The following is a 21,598-nucleotide window of genomic DNA, read 5'->3' as shown; positions in this document are numbered from 1 at the left end:
ATAAGAAGAGGAGTCAGAGGAAATAGAAACCTGGTCAGAGGAATCATAGTCAGTGTCTTGCCTAGGCCTTTGGTCAGGAGGGGGATGGGAACCCCTGATTAAAAGCAATTAGGTCTTCGGCCATTTTAAGCATCTGTTTCTTTCGCATGGATGACTGTTCTGGAGAATGCTGTACTTGTTTCCTTGTCTTTAATGGTGTTTTTGACTGCCTTTGCTGCTGTAGTGGGTATAATTGTAAGTTGTGAAGGTCTGAAAATACCCTCAGAAGCCGATGCCTGCTCAGCGGCTCCAGAGCCATCTGAGGGTATAGTTTCCGTAGGCCCAATACCTTCAGTTTCCACAGGCCTCGGTGTCTCCACGTGGCTGTCGGTTGCGGCCTATGGCTCTGAGGTAGCGGGTGTCAGGGGCTGCAAAAGCGCCTCACTGAGAACCGGCAAACCGGCGACTGGCCTAGAAGAGGCTTCGTCGTCGGTTTTGGACCTCGGATGCCTGTCCTTTTCTTTGTCTCTGCGTTTTTTATATATTCTGGTCGTTGGTTGTTCCGACGGCATTATGTAATTAAACCTTCGGCCAAAATCATGTAGAGCAAAATCAAACAGACATTTAATAGTGCGTTTGTTGAATCTAGCACAAAATCGACAGCTAGTGACGTCGTGGTCAGGGCCTAGGCAAGGAATACAGTAAGAGTGGAAGTCCTTATGAGGTATTTGCTTCCCACAAGAAATACAATTATTAAATTTTACTGACATCTGTCTGGAGCAAGAAAAAGTTTCCCCAATGGGGTACTTAGCTTTATTGAAGACTTCAGTTCTGAAACTCAACTTTGAAAATCTCAGGAGTCGGCCGACCGGCACTTGCGAACTGCTTTTGCTTCGGGCACCGCGCGGCAAGAAAGACTGGAGAAAATGGCGTTGGTTGCAACTTTTATACCCCTGGTGCACTGACATCAGGGAAGAGGCGACAGCAACCGACGCCGGACCAAGACTTTGGAAGTCGGGTTGACTGCGGGTCGCCTGCCAGCAGGATAACCCAAGTGTAATGACTGCAACAGTGAAACACGATGAACATCCTGACTAAGGCAGACCTGATTGCAGCCTTGGTTACAGCTGCTTCAGAAAACAGCAGCCTGGAGGACAATCAGACTGACAGTGGAGATACAATATCCTCGGAGAATGGACAGCTCAACCTTTCTGCAGTGGACTTAAAAATCCAGCTGGGGCTAAAGAGACCTGAGTTGGAGGCCAGGCGTATAGAACTAGAAGCAGCTGAGAAAATGAGGAGTCTACAAGCTGAGGAAAATGAACGGCAGGGGAGGCATGAGAGGGAAATGCTGACTCTTTGCCAGAGTCATGGAGGTAATGGGGAAGGGAGTAACCGGACCCCAGAAGCACAAAAGGTCAGTAAATTTCTTCCACAGTTTAAAGAGGGGGATCATTTTGATAGCTTCATTCATATGTTTGAGCGGGTATGTAAACAGTATGAAGTTGACCAAGGGCTCTGGGTATGGTTCCTGACCCCATTACTCCATGGTAAAGCTGTAACTTCTTTATCAAAAATGCATGACACTGACTGTTTTGATGATACTGCTGTAAAAAGACACTTATGTTTTAAGCTAACACCTGAAATGTATGGGAAACAGTTTTGTGAGCACAGACGCAAGGCAGATGAAAATGTATGTGAATATGTTGCTGAACTGAGCACTATTTTCATAGCTGGGTGAGGGGATGACAGGTCACCACTTTTGAGGCAATGGCAGACCTTTTGGTAGGTAAGGGAACAAGCCCTTAGGCACTTTGCCTGAAAAGATGAGGATCTGGTTAGCTGACAGTGTGCTACTTCAGAGGAGTTGGGGAAGAAGGGAGACCTATAACTAACAAGCAGGGCAGCCCTGCACAGGAAAGGGACCCCCCCCAGTACTGCTCATGGGACTAAAGGAACCCATGGTGGGCAGCACAGACTGCCCCAACAGAATCCACCAGTAGCAGGGGAAGCCACTAGTCCAGGTACACATCCAGGAGCTAGGGTTAAATGTTTTGAATGCAACCAGTAGGGCCATGTGGCATACAGATGTCCATGGAGTCAAGGTGGGGAACCAAAGGTGAGGGAGCCAGTAAGTGGGGAAAGACAAAATACCAATAGTAGGTTGTCTTGAGACAAACTACCATCCTGCAGATGTCCTGAGAGGGAAGGATTTGGATGAGGTACTTATGCAGTTACATGCAGTGAGGCTAGGGGATAAGCATGTGGGTCTGGTAGCCTGGGGGAGACCCAGACAGACCGCATACTTGCAGCCAAGAGTGCTGAGGTGGTTACTTCAGGGAGTGAGCTACGCTGTAGCAGTGAGACTGAATGTGAGCCACAGCTGCTTGTGGGTACTGATGTTCCCTTAGACAGGGTAACTGCAAAGGTAGAGGTGAGTAATAGTACCCAGGCTGACAGTGAGACACCACTGTCAGAGGATGCCAGACTTCCTGTGGAAGGGGAGCTGGGAAGGGTTACAAGGAGAGACTTGAGACAGACTCAGCTCTCAGACCCTACATTGCAAGGCCTGAGGCAAGTAGCTAGGGAGGCACCTGATTCTCAAGGGAAGGGGGACTCTGTATACTGGAACAAAGGGTTACTGCACAGAGAGTGGACCCCTGAGGGAGGGCTAGGTGGTGAGAAAGTACAGCAGTTTGGTAGTGCCTAGAGTTTACCGTCTGGCGCTTCTAGCCATATCCCATGATATTCCCTTTGCAGGTCATATGGGCAGAAAAAGTACAGTTTTGTACCTACCATAAATGTAGATGTCCGAATTGGATAGCATCTGCAGTCATAACAACTGGGTTGTCCTGTCGTCAGGCAGCCCTTCAGTCGGCCGGATTCCAAAGTCCGGGTCCGGCTTCGGCTGATGTCGCACTTCACCCGACGTCATCTCTGTTGGTCTTTGGGTATAAAAGCATCAGCCGACGCCATTTTCTTCAGTGTTTCTTGCCCCAGATGCCAGAAGCCCTATAGAAGGCTAAAAATTTTGGATAGATGCCAATGTTTCCAAAAGATAGACGTAAACACAAAAATAAGCATGTATGTACATAAATACAAACAAATACATCATGAAAGAAATCCCCCCACTAGCTAGCTATTAGAAGGGTAAACACCCTAGGAGTACCACAGAGGGGAAGGAGGGAGGGTAATCCTGACTGCAGATGCTATCCAATTCGGACATCTACATTTATGGTAGGTACAAAACTGTACTATGTCCTTCATGGATGCATCTGCAGTCATAACAACTGGGTAGAATACCATAGCCAACTAGGGGAGGAGGATAAAAGTAGGTTATGGTGTGTTTAGGATCCCTTGCAGAACAGCAGTGGCAAACCCTGCTCGGGATCTGGAATATAGAGGTAAATTATAATGCTTGGCAAATGTATGCACGGAGGTCCAAGTAGCCGCCTCAATAATGTCTTTGGTAGCCACTCCTCGTAAGAAGGCTGTGGTAGTGGCTGTTGCCCTTGTAGAATGAGGTCTTATGTTCTGTGGAATTGGCTTTCCATGGAAGGAGTAACAGAATCGTATGCAATTTCCTATCCATTTGGAGATTGCCTGTTTGGAAATAGCTTTTCCTTCCCTTCCTGTTGCATAGGCTACGAAAAGTTTGTCAGTCTTTCTGCTATTTTTTTGTTCTGTCCAAGTAGTAGCGTAGCTGTCTATGTACATCCAAGGTATGCAGTATTCTTTCCCCTCTGTTTTGTGGGTTGGGAAAGAAGGTAGGTAGGTGGATTGCCTGGTTTAAAGACACTCTGGATACCACCTTAGGCATAAATGTAGGATTAGTCCTCATGGATACTCTATCTTGGTGGAAGATTAGAAAGGGTTGCACTGCCATTAAGGCCTGTAGTTCTGAAACCCTCCTTGCTGAAGTAATTGCCAGTAGGAAAGCAGTTTTCCATGACAGGTGTTGTAGGTCTGCTGTTGCTGCTGGTTCAAAAGGTGATAGTGTCAATTTTTCTAGCACAAAGTTCAAGTCCCAAGCTGGCAATGGTGGTTTCCTTGGAGGTTTTACATTCTTGATTCCTCTGAGGAACTGCCTGAGCAAAGGGTGTGAAAAACAGGTGGATCAAAGCTGTATTCTGCTGAAATAGCTGATGCATGAATCTTGATGGAGGAGTAGGACAGGCCTGAATGAAGTAGTTCGGCCAGATACTCCAGAATGTTAGGCATATCTATGTTTGATACATCTTTTCCTCTTTCAGAACTCCAAATGACAAACCTTTTCCATTTCCCAGCATAATTCCTTCTAGTTGAAGGCCTGCGTGCTTCAAGAATAATGTCTTTAACTCTTTGTGAAAGTTCTGTATTAGCAGCTGCTATGTGATGTTCCATGCAGTCAGTTGCAGCGTTTTAGGTTTGGATGCATGGTGCTGAAGTTGTTCTGAGTTAGCATCAAAGGCATCAGGGTATTGGCCACATATTGTTCGAGACATGCTCCTCAGCAGTGGGTACCAATGCTGTCTTGGCCAGTTTGGAGCTATCAGGATTATCCTTGGGCGCTCCTCCTTGATTTTTAGTAGTACTTTGTGTATCAAGGGAAGAGGTGGGAATGCATATGCTGTTAGGCCTTTCCAGCTGAAGGAAAGCGAGTCCACTTTCCATGCTAGTGGGTGGAATGTCCTTGTGCAGAATTTTTGAGCTGGTGATTGAGAGGTGATGCGAATAGGTCTATCTGAGGCATTCCCCATTTCTTGAGATGGTCTTGAAGATATCCGGGTGCAGCTGCCATTCGTGGGCATCCGATGTGGTCCTGCTTAACATATCTGCTAGAGAGTTTTCTTTTCCTGGCACAAATATTGCCTGTAACTGGATGTTGTAGCTGAGTGCCAGGGTCCACAGCTCAAAGTCATTCTGCATAGGGGTAAGAATGAGTGCCTCCCTGTTTGTTGATGTACCACATGACTGTGGTGTTGTCTGTCCTTATCATCAAGTGGTCCTCCTTGAGAAATGGTCTGAACTTTTGGATTGCCAGTTTTACTGCCAGCATTTCTTTTAGGTTGATGTGCAGGTGAAGTTGGTCCTGTGTCCACAATCCTTATGCGCATTTGTCCAGCATATGCCCCATCCTAGGTCTGAAGCATCTGTTGTGATGGTCTGGCTTGCTTGACCCTTGCGAAGGGCAGGCCTGGGTTTGACTGGCATGCCTGAGCCCACCATAGGAACTCCTGTTTTAAGCATGGTATTAGTGGGATTTCCGTTTCTAGGCTGTGTCTGTGTTGGGACCATAAATTCTTTAGGTACCACTGTAGTTTTCTCATATGTAGTCTGGCAAATGGAACCAAGATTATGCATGATGCCATGAAACCCAAGGCCTGCAGTACCTTTCTTGCTGTTAACTTGTTCAGTTTTGTTAGTGCCAAGAAGTAAAGAGGAGTTCTTTTGTTTTCTGTAGTTAGGAATGCCATTTGTCTTACTGTGTCCAATTCCGCTCCCAGGAAAGTCCTTGTCTGGGATGGTATCAGTCTTGACTTTTGTAAATTGACTGTGTATCCCAGTGCTTGAAGCAAGTAAATGACCCTTTGTAAATCTGTTGTCAGCTTGCTTTTGTTGTCTCCTTGTATCAGGCAGTCGTCCAGGTATGGATAAATTTGAATTCCCTGTAGTCTGCAATGGCGATTACTGATGCCAGGCATTTTGTGAATACTCTGGGCAGTAGATAAGCCAAAGGGCAATGCTGAGAATTGATAGTGCTCTGATCCTGCAAGAAATCTGAGGTATCTTCTGCAGATTGGTCGAATGGGGACGTGCAGGTATGCCTCCTTGAGATCTAGAGTTACCAGCCAACACTCCTTGCCCAGCATGGGAAGAAGTTGCTGTAGGGTCAGCATTTTGAATCTTGGGACAATGATGTAAGTATTCAGGGTGGACAGGTCTAGAATTGGTCTCCAACTTTTTTCCTTTCTTGGAACTAGGAATAGTCTGGAGTAGAACCCCTTTCCTTGCTCTGCTGTTGGCACTTTCTCCACAGCTCTCATGTTTGCTAACTCCATTATCTGTTGTAGAGCCTCTGTCTTTTGATTTGGAGGTAGATTTGGCATTCCTCTTTTGTCTGGTAAAGTGTGGAAGTGGAACCGGTAACCTTGATCTATGGTTCGTAAAATCCACTTGTCCTTTGTTATGTTGTGCCAGTTTTTTGAAAATAAGGTTAGCTTTCCGCCTAGAGGAGCTGCTATTTGTTCCCTGGTAGGCGGGTTTAGGATTAAGTCACTGTGGCTGTGTTGATGTAGTGGCAGGTGTTGAGTCTGTGCCTCTGTTGTTACCTTGCCACTGTCGTCCTCTGTAGGCACCTCCTCTGGATTGGTTTCTGCCTCTGGAACGTCTATTCCTGCCCCTTTGAGGTCTTGTGGAGTCAGGAAAGGACCAATTTTAGGCAGGCCAGTTCCTGCTAAACCTTGGGGGTTGAACCTGCAAGAAATCTTTAACTGTCTGAACTGATTTTGCCTTTTCTTCCATTTTCTTCATAACCTGCTGGGCAGGTGTACCAAACAAACTTGTTTTATCCATAGGAGCATCTAGCAATTTAGATTTAACATGATCCGGTAAAGCTTGCTCCTTTAGCCATGCATGCCTTCTAATTACAGTGCCAGTCATGGCTGATCTAAATGAAGCCTCCAGTGCATCATAGCCACATTTTAAAGAATGGTTACTAACTTGCTGTATGTTATTGACCATTTCTAATACATATTTCTTATCAAGAGATTCATCAGTGGTTAGCTTTTTAGTTAACTGATCAAGCATAAACTCTTGGTATTGTATCATGTGAAACTGACAGTTTAAAGCTCTAGCTGAGAGAGTGGCTGAAGTGTAAACCTTTTACCCCATCTGTCTAATGACCTTGCTTCACTATGAGAAGGAACAGGGATATTAGCTATGGTGTGATTACTGCCTTGGGACCCTGGGAAATAGTTTCGGGTCTGCAAGAGGGGCCTTGTAAAGGTGGTGATGAGTATCTGGCACCCTGTAAAATCTGTCTGGTTTGGCAGGGGCTGGGGTAAAGAATCTGGAGCAGAGCAGACATCATTGAAAGCATCATCCACCACAGAGAACAGGAGGTATAGCTAAGGGCCTGTGCTGTGGAAGGTGCAAAAGGTCCTAAGTCTTTTCCTGGAGTCTGAAAAATCCTGTTGCTGCCATTGGAACTGTTCTGCATGGCATGCAAGGTTTCCCCAAAGGAGAATTCTTCTGGTGGGAAGCAGCTGGAATGGATTCTTCAGCATCAGAATCTTCAAAATTGGAGAAAGGAGCCTCTGGCTGGTCAGTTATGTCTGATTCATCAGCAGAATCATCAGAGGACACTGGCTCATGGGGCTCTGCCCTAGGTCTCTTCTCTGGGGGCTGAGAGGCCCTGTCTGGGTGAGATTGAGATCCTCTAATTAATGAAATTAAATCTTCTGCCAAAGTAAGCATTTGAGAACTGGAAGAGGGCCTGGTTGAGGGGGTTTAACAGGCACTGTTTTAGTAGTCTTGGCTGCTTTAGCCCTGGCGAAGGCCTTAATGGACATGGCTGCTGGAGGCCTAGCAGCACGTGCTGGGGTAGAGACATCCAAGGGAATGGTGTCTGATAAGTCAGTGGTAAGCACCGTAGTGGGTAAAATTTCTGAGGCCGATTCAAGAGTGTTAGCAGGGACCTCAGTTGTAGAGATAGATTCAGCTGTATTTTGATCAGTTTTCTCTGTTTCGCCGAAACCGAGACACTCATGATTTGCTTAATCATGGTTTCGGCGAAACCGCGGACCGCAGTGTCGGTCTTCTTTGCGTTTTTGGCAGAATGCGTAGTCGGGGGATCCGGCGGCAAAATGTACGCAGAATCAGAACCGAAAAACTGTTCTGCAAACTCCCACCGGTGTCTAAGCGTTGTCGGTTGAAAGAAGCACAGGACGAACAGGCTGCTACGACGTGGGCTGGGCCTAAGCAAGGCAGGCAGTAAGAGTGGAAATCTTTATGAGGTATTTGTTTCCCACAGGTTAAACAATTATTAACTTTTTCTGACATCGGCTGAGGCAAGAAAGAGTCCCCAACGGGGTACTTAGCTTTAGAAGTCTTCGAAGTAGTATTCGGTAGAAGTAATCTCTGGATCCGACCGACCGGCACTTGCGAACAGCTTCTGCTTCGGGCGCCACGTGGCAAGAAAGACTGAAGAAAATGGCGTCGGCTGATGCTTTTATACCCAAAGACCAACAGAGATGACGTCGGGTGAAGTGCGACATCAGCCGAAGCCGGACCCGGACTTTGGAATCCGGCCGACTGAAGGGCTGCCTGACGACAGGACAACCCAGTTGTTATGACTGCAGATGCATCCATGAAGGACATCCTACAAAGAGGTGTATTATGCAACACTTCTATTGGCCTGGAATTTCCAGAGATGTAACAGGGTACTGCAGGTCCTGTGAACAGTGCCAAAAGGTAGGCAAGGCAGGAGACAAGGTGAGAGCTCCTTTGATACCTTTGCCTGTGACTGTGGAGCCATTTCAGAGGGTAGCTATGGATATTGTGGGTCCTCTGAGTACCCCAAGTTCCACAGGGAAAAAGTATATCCTAGGGATTATAGATTATGCTACACAACACCCTGAGGCAGTGGCTTTGTCCTCCATTGAGGCAGAGAAGGTGGCAAATGCTTTGCTAGAGATTTTCAGCAGGGTAGGTTTCCCAAAGGAAATACTGTCTGATAGAGGTGCCAATTTTATGTCAGACCTGCTGGCTTGTCTGTGGAAGTCCTGTGGGGTGAAGCACATGAAGACCACCCCCTACCATCCCCAGACTAATGGTCTTGTTGAGAGGTTAAACTCTACAATCAAGTCCATGCTACTGGCATTTGCAGATCAGTTTAAGAGGGGGTGGGACACATATTTGCCCCATCTGTTTGCTTACAGAGAGACTCCCCAGGAATCCACAGGTTTTTCACCCTTTGAGTTGCTGTATGGGCATAGGGTGAGGGGAACTCTAGATTTAATTCGAGATGAGTGGGAAGGTGAGTGTGAGTCTCACAAGGAGTCTGTTGTGGCATATGTCCTGAACCTCAGGACAAGGCTCAGGGAACTCATGGGCCTGGCCCAGGAGAACTTGGCAGAAGCCCAACAACAGAAAAAGGTGTGGTATGACAGGAATGCTCAAGCTAGAAAGTACGCTGTAGGGCAGCAGGTGATGGTTCGCATTCCTGTCGGACACAACAAGTTGCAAGCAGCTTGGGAGGGATCGTACAAGGTGGTAAGAAAGGTAAGTGATGTTAACTACATGGTGGAACTGCTAGGCAGAAGGCAGGGGCACAAATTGTACCATGTTAACATGATGAAACCTTACCATGATAGGGAGGTCCTTGTGCTGCGCATTTGCAGTGGATTGCCAGAGGAATCAGAGAGATCTTGTGACTGATCTCCTCAGTGAGGCTCGGGCTGACACCTCGGTGGAAGTGGTAGCAATATCCCAGCAGCTATCTCCTAGCCAGGTTCGAGAAATCAGAGCAGTGTTGCAGGAGTTTGGGGTCATGTTCACCAGGATACCAGGGAGCACCCACCTGGTGCAGCACCAGGTGGATACAGGACCCCAAAGGCCTCTCATGCAGGCCCCTTATAGGGTGCCTGAGACAGTCAAACAGACTCTGAGGGAAGAAGTACAAGAGATATTGGCACTAGGGGATGATTCAGGAGTCCAACAGTCCCTGGGCCTCCCCAGTGGTACTGGTGCCAAAGAAGGATGGCAGCACCAGGTTGTGTGTGGATTACAGGAAATTAAATAGTCACACAGAGGCAGATGCTTACCCCATGCCTAGGACAGATGAGGCCCTAGAGCAGCTGGGTGGGGCTAAGTATCTTAGAACCATTGATCTTATCGAGGGTTACTGACAGCTGCCCTGGACTCCCAGTGCTAGAGAGGTCAGCCTTTGTGACTCCTTTTGGCTTGTATGAGTTCACAAAGATGTCCTTTGGGATAAAGAATGCCGCAGCGACTTTCCAGACGCTGGTGGATAATATCCTAGCAGGAGGTTTGCCCTTGCTTACATGGATGATATTGCTATCTACAGCCATTCCTGGCAAGAGCACCTTCAGCATGTCAGGGAGGTGCTGGGCAGGCTACAGAGGACAGGGTTGACCATTAAGCCGAGCAAATGTCAGGTGGATATGGCAGAGGTCTCCTACCTAGGACATAGAGTGGGGAGTGGTAAGATAAGGCCAGAACCTGCCAAAGTGGAAGCCATTCAGGCATGGCCTGCACCTGTTACCAAAAAGCAGGTGAGGGCATTCTTAGGGACAGCAGGGTACTACAGAAAGTTTGTTCCCAATTATAGTACCATAGCTGCTCCCCTCACAAACCTTACGAGGAAGAACAGGCCAGATAAGGTAGTGAGCAGGCATTTCAGAAGCTTAAGGAAGCTTTGTGAGACCCCCTGTGTTAGCCAGTCCAGACTACAGCAAAGAATTTGTTGTGCAGGTGGATGCTTCAAACTATGGGGTGGGGGCTGTACTTAGTCAGATTTCTTCAGAGGGAGAAGAGCACCCAGTGGTTTATCTCAATCGCAAGCTCCAATCCAGGGAGGAATGTTATGCGGCGATAGAAAAGGAATGTCTAGCCATAGTGTGGGCACTACAAAAACTTCAGCCTCATCTGTATGGAAGAAAATTCACTGTGATGACAGATCACAACCCTCTAAACATGGTTAAACAGAGCCAATCAGCAAAATGCCAAGTTGCTAAGATGGAGCCTGGGGTTGCAAGCATATATGTCAGTGCAGCACTGTAGTGGGAGTAGCAATACCAATGCAGATGGGCTCTTAAGACAGGGAATGGGGTGAGGTACACCCAGATAGACCTGACACTCTCAAGCAATGTTTCTGAAGGGGCACCTGAAAAACTTGCTTGAATTCCCCGGGGGGGGGGGGGGTGAATATTGTGGAAAGATGGGCGAAGGCTGCCAGCCTAGTCAAATAGAATTTGATACATAATTCTATCTATTGTATAAATAAATGTAAAATACAGGCTTGTGTTTTTAAATAAAAGAAAACACTGTAAAATGTGAACTTCAAGATTGTTGCAACATTGCCATCTGCTGTAAGGAAAACAAAGCCAAGCATTTCAAATGTGTCTTTTGAAACTGAAAAGATCTTATGATGAATCTCTTTGATGTTTACAAGTCGGCTCCAGTGAGTCTGGATGAAGGTTTCAGGCCCATTGTTTTAAGGTTAAAGTTAAGGGCCAGAATTTACATGTGGAAGGTGCTTGATTGATCTGGTTTCAGCTAGAGTGTATATGTGAAATGCCTTTTATTGTTGTAGTCTCCTCAGCACTGTTAGCTTGCTAAATAATGCAGTTTGTGGCCTGGGGACTCAAAGTGTCAAAATGATGTAATTTGGGAGGGCCTCAGCAGAGCTGTTGGTTAGGGTTTAAAAACTATAGCTTGACACGACCGAATGGCGACGCAGCACATGAGATCTGAGGTAACGGGGAGAGGGGGATTCTGGGTAAGAGTTTTAGCTCAAGGGTTTGTAACTGACGCGAGCTTGGAAGATGGACGGCTCGGTTCAGACGTCGGAACTGATACCCATACGTAAGGAATGAACGAGGATTAACAATATCAGACCTATTGTTCAGTGAGAGACTGTAAGCATTTTGATCTTGGACATCTAACCCAACACTGCTTATGCTCTTTATGTATGTAAGTAGGATTATAGCACTGTGTTTTCCCTTAAGATTAGCTAAAGATTAGAAAGTTAGATTAAGTGTTTTTCTTTGACATCAGACCTGTCCAACTGTATTGTTTTAAGTTTATGTGTGATCTCTGAACTCTTGGATATCTCTGTGGTGTAGTAGTATTGTCTTGTGTTTTAATCATTTATTATTAAATATTTTAAAAACCTTTACCAGTGGCTGATTTGTGTAGAAATAAGCTCTCGAGTACATTGCATATTTATAGAGTTCATTGTAATAGGCCACTCTAATAAGCCTGGGCTCTCTAGTCATGCTACCATTGGATTATAATATTGCACAGTAATAATTGGACACCCTTTTAAGTGCCTGTTAATAGCTGACAATTATATTAAGCTGGTGGTGGCAGTAATTATTACCAAATTGTCTGGGTAAAGGGGCACAGCTGGAGAATCTGTGTCAGCCTTTCCCAGGAGTGTCTGTGAAATTATATAAATACTTATTTCCAAGTGTGGGTGTGTGTCAGCTACCTGGGCAGGGGACATGAAGCACTGGCTAGACAGAGGTTACTGGAGGTTAGCTTGCCAGCTAGGCTGAGATCTGGGCTCTATAGCTGTGCCAGTGGGGAGTCTTATTGGGGATCTGGATAGCAAGAGAGCAACCAGCTCCAGACTGACTGTGACCTCTGTGTGCACTTAAGAGAAATTGTACTTTACTGTGTGTATTAGTTATCCTTTCCTCTTCAAGGAGACGACCTCCATGGTGTTAGTGGTGAGGACTGAGGCTCCTTGATTGCTGGGCCAGGGCAGGGGCGTCAAAATGTGCATGCATGGACTGGGTGTACAAATTACTATGCTGACAGATGTGAGTGCATGCAGGCTGAATGAACTTTTACAGCCTGTGTTTCCTACGATGTGTGTGCAGAGTCTTTAGATAAGGGATGGGGAGGTGCCTACCTTGCCACAGATGCACTTGTCTCTATCTCTCTAAGCATTTGTGCCTGCATAACACATTCACTGTGGCATTGTTTGGCTTGCACATCTGTCTGCAATGGTCACCTCTATAAAATGGCACATGGATGTATGGTTCTGGCATATACCTCAACTGTGTTATTTGACATAACTTTATACACTCTAGACATGTGAACCAATTTTTAAAGTCATGACATTCATATGTCATTTGTTGCATGTGATAACGTGTCCTCACAGGTGAGCTAGACAGCATATCTCAACATTCCTAAATGCTGCAGAGACACCCTTTCTGCATCTGTTGTAGATTCAGTGCAACATCTGGCTTGCTACCAAGATCTGGTCTGACAGAAACTTCCTTCATATCTGCCAGGGAAGTGACAGATGAATTAAGACACATGACTATTTACCTTGATGGCCAAAAAAAAAAAAAAACAAAAAAAAAAAAAAAAAAACCCCCAAAAACCGAACATGACGTGGATTACATTCTCCTTTAAAGCTCAGCTTCCTGCTTACATCCTCAGTGTAATAGATGTACCTAGGTGATATGAAGTTACCTGTCTTTTCAAAATCTTGGGAGAAAAATGACATCCATATGCACCTTTATCCCATTCATATTATTAGACCCACACAGCAATTATCCTTATAATGAATGCCACTCTGTACACATTTGTGGGAATTTTTAAATACTAGCCTTGAAGAGATGTTGCAAATTAATATTTGCTGACAAAACACTAACTTTCAGTATGAAATATTTGCTAAAATGTTTACTGTAAGTGAAATTCTACCCCAGAGGCACCTAGCAATAATAAGATTTCAATGCCATTATTACACAACCGGGTGACAGAAATATGAAAATGTTATTACTCATAGTAAAATAGACTGTGAGGCCAATTTTATGATACTGTGTATTAACGGGATACATGTACTATTTTAAGTAATCTTGCAACACTCCTCACATAGTTGCTGGATTCTGAACAATTAAATGACAGACATTCTAAAGAATTTAGTAATGGCTTGTAACTCACTTTGTAAAATATAACAGATAATCATAAAAAAATACTTACTTATCTCCTTTTATCCATTTTTCTCCACTAGGAATTCTCATTCTTTGTGCTCTTTGCATTTCTAGCCTCCAATGTGGAGGAGTTTCACTACGTCTAAAACGATCTCTTGATCTTGATCTAGACCTTGAAGGTGTCCTATATCTCTATTAAAAAATAATACCATGACTTTCAATGTAACAGTATATACTGATACAGCAATCAAAGTTCATTCTGTCTAGATATCACATTTAAAAATACATACACTTACAGCCACACGAGTGATAGACAGCAAAGCCCTATAATCACAGTAGTTGTTTAGCAGTTACACAAGCAACATATGGTGGACAGGTCAGCAATCAATGCCCTTTGTACAATTACTGTATATGCAGACTCAGCTAATCCTCAGTTATACCTGCAGCTTCTCAAGGATCATTTCTTGTTAAAGTCATAATGGAGAATCGTAAAAAGGGGATAAGTGTGGTATGGACAGACTACAAAATAGTGCTTCATAGCATTCCACATTCAAGGATAAGAGAGTGCTTACAGATCTATAAGATACACCCTACAGTGATCAATTACAGTGATCATGAAAACTGTGGCAAACCACTTTGCAGCAAAGCCATTAAAGTACAACTTATTATCCCCTTCAAAGGGAGATATTCCTCATCAATGTTGATCTTTTGTCTTTCCCTTAACTCACTACGCTGTCTACGTAACACATTAGATCATAGTTATAATTTGGCTCCCAGAAAATAAAGTGTAAAGACACATCTTCTTTTTGTGGGTGATTTAAAACTGTATAGTTTAATCAGATGAGCTGAAAGCACAACTGCAAGTGGTCAAAACTCTCAGATGATACAAGAATGTCATTTGGTCTTGATAAATGTGCAAAAGCAACCTTTAAAACAAGAAAGATGCAATACCAAGAAAGTATCAGTCTGGGACAGAAATGTGACAAAGGAACTTGAGCAGGAGGGAGTGTGTAATTACTTGGAAACTGATGAAGGATAGACAATAAAACATGTACAAATGCAAAAAAAAAAATACATGGCAAGGAACATTTTAGAAGACTAAAATTAATACTGAAAAAGTACAGTTTTGTACCTACCATAAATGTAGATGTTCGAGTGCTAATACAGCTGCAGTTATAACAGATGGGTTATCCTGCCGTCAGGCGGGTCCTCGGTCGGCCGAATTCCAAAGTCTAGGTCCGGCGTTGGTTGTCGTCGCTTCTTCTCTGATGTCAGTGCGGCAGAGGTATAAAAGAGCCAGCCGATGCCATCTTCTTCAGTTTTTCTTGCCCCAGATGTCAGGTGCCCCCAGAAGGAAGGCAAAACATAAACTTATGTAATAATGCAATATAGAATAATCAAAACACAGTAGTATGCAAGCAAATACACCATAAAAGAATACCCCAATCAGGTTGTATGAGGAGGTGTTTGTCATCAGGCCTGTCCTAAGAGGGGATGGAGGGAGGGAAACCTGGACTGTAGCTGTATTAGCACTCGAACATCTACATTTATGGTAGGTACAAAACTGTACTATGTTCATCGTGCATACAGCTGCAGTCATAACAGATGGGTAGAATCCCAAAGCTAAATAGGGGGGGCAGGCACTAAGTGGAACTAGGAGGAGCAAGGATGCCCTGCAAGACTGCAGTGGCAAAGCCCGCTCTAGATTTAGAGTAAAGTGGAAGGTGATAGTGTTTGGAGAAAGTGTGCACTGAACTCCAAGTGGCTGCTTCCAAAATGTCCTTGGTAGGAACTCCCCTGAGGAAAGCTGCAGAGGTAGCTGTGGCCCTTGTGGAGTGGGATCTGATGCTTGAAGGCACAGTTTTTCCATGAAATGAGTAACAAAAGCATATGCAGTGGGCTATCCATTTTGAGATTGTCTGTTTGGAGATAGCCTTTCCTTGAGCACCTGTAGCATAGGACACACAGAGTTGCTCCGATTTCCTGAATGGCTTTGTCCTGTCCAAATAATAACGAAGTTGTCTGTGAATGTCCAAGGAATGTAGTAGTCTTTCCCCTCTGTTTTGTGGGTTAGGGTAAAAGGTAGGTAAGTGGATAGTCTGATTCAAGGCTACACTGGATACTACCTTTGGCATAAAGGAAGGGTTGGTTCGTAAGGAAACTCTGTCCTGATGGAAAATGATGAAAGGTTGCACAGCCATGAGGGCCTGTAGTTCCGAAACCCTGCGTGCTGAGGTGATAGCCAGAAGGAAGGCTGTTTTCCATGACAAATATTGTAGTTCTGTTGAAGCAGCTGGCTCAAATGGAGGCAGGGTCAGTTTTCCCAATATGAAGTTGAGGTACCAAGCAGGGACTGGTGGTTTCCTTGGGGGTTTTATATTCTTAGCCCCTCTGAGGAACTGTCTTGAGAGGATGAGAGAATAAAGGAGGATCTGTGTTGTATTGTGCAGAAATGGCTGAAGCATGGATTTTGATGGAGGAGAAGGAAAGTCCACTGTTTAACATCTCAGCGAGGTACTGCAATATTTGAGGTAAATTTATTTCCCAAGGATTCTGGCCCTTTTTCTGATTCCAGACACAAAACCGTTTCCATTTGGCGAAGTAGACTTTTCTAGTAGAAGGTCTTCTGGCCTCCAAGATGACACCCTGCACCTCCTTGGAGAGGAGGGTTTGTTGGGAAATCAGGGGATTCTCCATGCGGCTAGATTGAGAGTTTTGAGCTGGCTGTGAAGAGTTTTGAAGTTGTGCTGGGACAACAGAAGAGGCACTAGAGGCAGGATCCATGGTGGGGAATGCATCAGGCTCTTCAGGAGTGGATACCAGTGTTGTCTTGGCCAGTCTGGAGCAATGAGAATCATTTTTGGCCTCTCTGCTCTGGCTTTTAATAGAACTTTGGGCAGCAGAGGGAGAGGTGGAAAGGCATAGACTGTCAATGTTGTCCAATTGAAAGAAAGTGCGTCCACTTTCCAGGCCTGTGGATGATAGGTCCTTGAGCAAAATATTTTCAGTTGGTAATTTCTGTGGGTAGCAAAAGAGATCTATGTCTGGCTGTCCCCATGCCTGAGTTATCTTTGCGAAAACTTGAGGATGCAACTTCCATTCGTGTGGATCTGTCATATTTCTGCTTAGGCTGTCTGCCAGTGTGTTTTCCTTCCCTGGCAGGAATTGTGCCTGAAGTTGGATTTGCAATTCCAGAGCTGTGTTCCAAAGGGACATGGCTAGTCTGCATAGGGGGTATGAATGAGTTCCCCCCTGTTTGTTTATGTACCACATCACTGTGGTGTTGTCTGTCCTTATCAATAGCTGGCCTGGTTGCAGAAGGTCTTTGAAGGCCATAATAGCATTTTGCACTGCTAGCATTTCCTTTTTATTGATGTGTAGGTGCTTCTCTTTTTGGGACCATTTTCCCTGAATGCACTGATCTGTCATATGCGCCCCCCAGGCGTAGTCAAAGGCTTCTGCTGTGATGATTTGATTTGCTTGAGGTATGCAGAAGGGGAGACCTATGTTTCTTTGGCATGCTTGAGCCCACCACAGAAATTCCTTTTGAAGACATGGAATGAGTGGTATAATTGTTTCCAAACTGTGGCTGTGTTGAGACCATAGGTTTTTTAGGTACCATTGAAGTTTCATAATATGCAGCTTTGCACATGGGATCAGCAGGATGCAAGATGCCATGAATCCCAGAGCCTGCAGGACTTTCCTTGCAGTCAGCCTGGTGAAGGTTGCTATTTTGCTGAAGTATTGAGATAGTTGCCCTTGTTTGTCTGGCGTGAGGTAGGCCATCTGGGTGTTTGTATTCAAGCTGGCACCCAGGAAAATTATTGTTTGAGAGGGTATTAGTTTTGATTTCTTTTTGCTGACTGTGTATCCCAGAAAGTTCAACAGTTTTATTACAAACGCCAGGTGTTTCAGAAGTATGTGCTTGCTGTCCGCTTGGATCAGGCAGTCGTCCAGATATGGGTATATTTGTATCCCTTGAAGTCTGCAGAAGGCAATTACTGATGCCAGGCATTTCGTAAACACTCTGGGCGCAGTAGATAAGCCAAAGGGCAATGCAGAGAATTGATAATGGGTTGAACCTGCAGGAAATCTGAGATATTTTCTGCAATCTTGTTTGATAGGGACATGCAGGTATGCCTCCTAGAGGTCCAATGTTACCAGCCAAGACTCCTTGCCCAGCATGGGAAGAAGCTGCTGTAATGTGAGCATCTTGAATTTTGGTACGTGTAAATATGTGTTTAGGATGGATAGGTCTAAAATAGGTCTCCAATCTTTGTCCTTCCTTGGTACCAGGAATAGTCTGGAATAAAAACCTTGACCTTGTTCTTTTGCAGGTACCTCTTGTATAGCTTTCATGTCCATGAGAGCTGAAATTTGTTTTTGTGCCTCTGCCCTTTGATTTTGTGGCAGGTTTGGCATGCCTCTCATTTTTGGAAGGGTGTGAAAGTGGAATCTGTAGCCTCTGTCTATAATGTCCAGGATCCATTTGTCTTTTGTGACAATATGCCAATTTTTTTGAGAATAATGCCAGTTTTCCGCCTAAAGGTGCTGCCATTAAAGCTTTGCTTGGCAGGCAAAAGGGAAAGTCATTGTGTCTGCTTTCTGAATGACTGTGATCTATCTTCTCCACCTCTTGGGGTTGGTGCTTGCCATTGTCTGGCTCTGAATGATCCTTGAGATTGCCCTCTACCCCTCGGGCGCCTGTATCTGCCTCTTTGAGGTCTGTCCGTGGCTGGAAAGGACCAATTTTTTGAAGGCCAGTTTCTGCTGAAACGTGGAGGTTATACCTGCAGGAAATCTTTCACTGTTTGCATTGATCTTGCCTTTACCTCCATTTTCTTTAGTACCTCCTCAGCTTTAACATCAAACAATACATCTTTTTGAAGAGGTGCATCTAGTAATTTAGCTTTGACATGATCTGGTAAGGTTTGCTCTTTGAGCCAAGCATGTCTACGTATGACAGACCCTGTAACTGCAGCTCTACATGAGGCCTCTAAAGCATCAAAACCACACTGCAAGTTATGTTTACCCACTTGCTCTGCACTATGCAACAAATCCTGCAACTCCTTTAAATCTGGTTGCTCAGGTTGTGTCATTTTGCTTTTCAACTGAGATAACAAAAACTGTTGATACTTTAACATATGGAACTGACAGTTTAATGCCCTCATGGTTAAAGTGGCCGAGGTATACACCTTTTTCCCCCCATCTTTTAAGCTCTGGAATCTCTCTCTGAAGGTAATGTTTTTTTAGCAGTAGAGGCCTTAATTCCCTTGGGACCCTGTGAAATAGTTTCTGGGTCAGCAGTATGGCTTTTGTATAGGAACTGGTGTGAATCAGGAACCCGGTAATACCTGTCAGGTTTAACAGGAGCTGGAGGTAAAGAATCTGGGTTGAGGCTGGCTTCTGTGTACAAATCATCTAATATATCTAAGACAGGAGGGATATCCAGAGGCCTGTGCTGGGGGAGCAAGAGAAAATCCCTGAGCCTTTTCTTTGAATCTGAGTAATCTTGGCCTTCCCAGTGAAAGTGTTCCCTCAAGGTATGTAGGGTTTCCCCAAAAGAATAGTCCTCAGGGGGGGAGACCGAGGGAATAGACTCCTCTGCATCAGAGTCTTCAAAAGGAGAATATGTATATTCCTGGTCCTCAGAATGTTCTGAGGTAATAGAGGCTTGATCTGAGGAAGGGTAGTCTTCCTCCAATCTGGGCCTTTTGTCCGAGGGGGGTTGAGAACCCCTGATAAGAGTAATCAAATCCTCAGCCATTTTGAGCATCTGTTTTTTAGGCATGGGGCCTTGAGAGGGGGTCTGTGGTCCTTGTTTTTTTAGTTTTCACGGCTGCTTTAGATTTTGTGAAAGCCTTAATGGAGAAGGAGGAATGCCTGAAGACACCTTGAGAAATGGTAGGCCTATCTAAACTCTGAGTTTCCCTGCCAAGAGTGGCGTCGGTTTCTGTAGTCGGAATGGGGTCCGAGGAGCCTGCGACCTCGGGCACAGAAGACACCGGAAATGAAGTGTCATCGGTACTCAGGGGCTGCGTAGGCACCTCGCTGAGAACCGGTAGTCGGCCTTAGCTTGGTGTCAGTAGAAGTCATGGACCTCATATGTCGGTCCTTATCTTTGCGTCTTTTACTCAAAACTGGAGTCGGAGTATCCGACGACATAATTTAATTATTTTACCAAAATAGTGGTGGGCGAACTCCGCCCGACGCTTAATAGTGCGTTTGTTGAATCTAGCACAAAAACGGCAGGCCGAGACGTCGTGGTCTGGGCCTAAGCAAGGAATACAGAAAGCATGGAAATCCTTATGCGGTATTTGCTTCCCACATGAAATGCAATTATTAACTTTGTCTGACATCGGTCTGAGGCAAGAGAAGTTTCCCCAACGGAGTACTTAGCTTTCAAGAAGACTTCGGCTGAAATATTTTCGTAAATCTCAGGAGCTGGCCGACCGGCACTTGCGAACTGCTTCTGCTTCGGGCACCGCGCGGCAAGAAAGACTGAAGAAGATGGCGTCAGCTGGCTCTTTTATACCCCTGCCGCACTGACGTCAGGGAAGAAGCGACGACGACCGACGCCGGACCTAGACTTTGGAATTCGGCCGACCGAGGACCCGCCTGACGGCAGGATAACCCATCTGTTATGACTGCAGCTGTATGCACGATGAACATCAACCCTAACATCTAGGAACAAAGTCCAAGTTATAAACCAATTTGCCCTTCCTATTCTAAATTACAGTTTTGGGGTGAATGACTGGCCCCAAAAGGTATTGGATCAGCTGGTCAGGAAAACAAGAAAAATGCTTCATGCCTTTCAAATGATTTATAAAAATCAGTGTATACCAAGATTAAGATTATATATTTTCTGTGGCAAGCAAGGTCTAGTACTAATGAAGACTTTTAATATGTTGTGGATAAGCATCCAGATACAATGCTATAAGCTGTACAAGTGTATAGTGAATTTCAACAACAAACATGCATACACTCCACAAAATAGGATATTAAACAGTACAAACTCCTCGAAACTGATTGCATGTATATATCTGCAATCATAGGACAGCATACATACCGGGTCTATACTGAATGTTCGAACATTCAAAATTCCGAATCTCATATGGTCAACACCATATGATCAGATTTTTAAATGTTCGAACGTTGTAATGGTGATCTCCGTACAGTGCGGAATGGGAAGATTTCCCTTTTCTGCACTGTAGTGCGATCTCAGAGTTGGTATATTTAAAGAGTGGGGGGTGGGGTGGAGGGTGCAGCCCCTCACGTGGGGCTGCAGGGGGGCTTGCCTGCTTAAGAGCGTTCAGGTAGGTGCTAGGTGCAATTTATTATTTTTTTTATTAGATATTCAAACTTTTGGAAGTTTAATCATATGGTGTCGACCATATGGTAGTTGAACTTTCAAACATTCGAGTATCTAATACAGAGCCTACGTATCTACTGACCTCACAAGATTCAAACATAGTGAAAGTTTTAAAGCATGAGGAGAACAAGTCTAAGATGACTTCCCTGCTTAGTTCAGCAGAAGTACATCAGTGTCAAGCAGAAGTGGAAATTAAACCAGAAGTAGACAAAAATCAGGATCTGTTGCAGGAATGGTTAAGGAGTGTTGAATTTAAACCAAAAGACAAACAGTTAATAATGGCAGCACAGGATTGTGGACTACATGCACCTTGGTTTACAAAGTCCACTGAACATGTCAGAGAAACAGACAAATGTAGGTTTTACAAAACAGAATTGGAAAGTCACACATCTTGTTGCTGGGTGTGATGCACTAATGGCAGAGGGCCTGCATACTGAAAGGCATAATAATGTGCTAAACATTACAATACTGAAGTAGCAGAGAAGCACTGGAAACACGAGCCACAAAGCATTACAGAAAATGATGAAGTTTATATCACATGGAATCACCCATTACCAGCAGTTCAAAAAAGAGA

At 44.8% G+C, this 21,598-nt stretch overlaps 1 protein-coding gene across 2 annotated transcripts in view; it reads right to left on the bottom strand.

Moving 5' to 3' along the window:
- Positions 1–21,598, bottom strand: part of PPIG (peptidylprolyl isomerase G) — an 898,166-nt gene that overhangs the window by 129,371 nt on the left and 747,197 nt on the right. For both annotated transcript variants that reach the window (XM_044075490.1, XM_044075491.1), the window contains one exon: positions 13,702–13,844. In XM_044075490.1, the coding sequence (XP_043931425.1) occupies positions 13,702–13,844 (143 nt within the window). The remainder of the gene's footprint in view (positions 1–13,701; positions 13,845–21,598) is intronic.

This window comes from Protopterus annectens, chromosome 6.part1 (assembly GCF_019279795.1).
Source record: "Protopterus annectens isolate FY-2018-M chromosome 6.part1, PAN1.0, whole genome shotgun sequence".
NCBI classification, from domain to species: Eukaryota; Metazoa; Chordata; order Ceratodontiformes; family Protopteridae; genus Protopterus; species Protopterus annectens.
The sequence above is the reverse complement of the archived record's forward strand: the minus strand, read 5'-3'. Positions and strand labels throughout refer to the sequence as shown.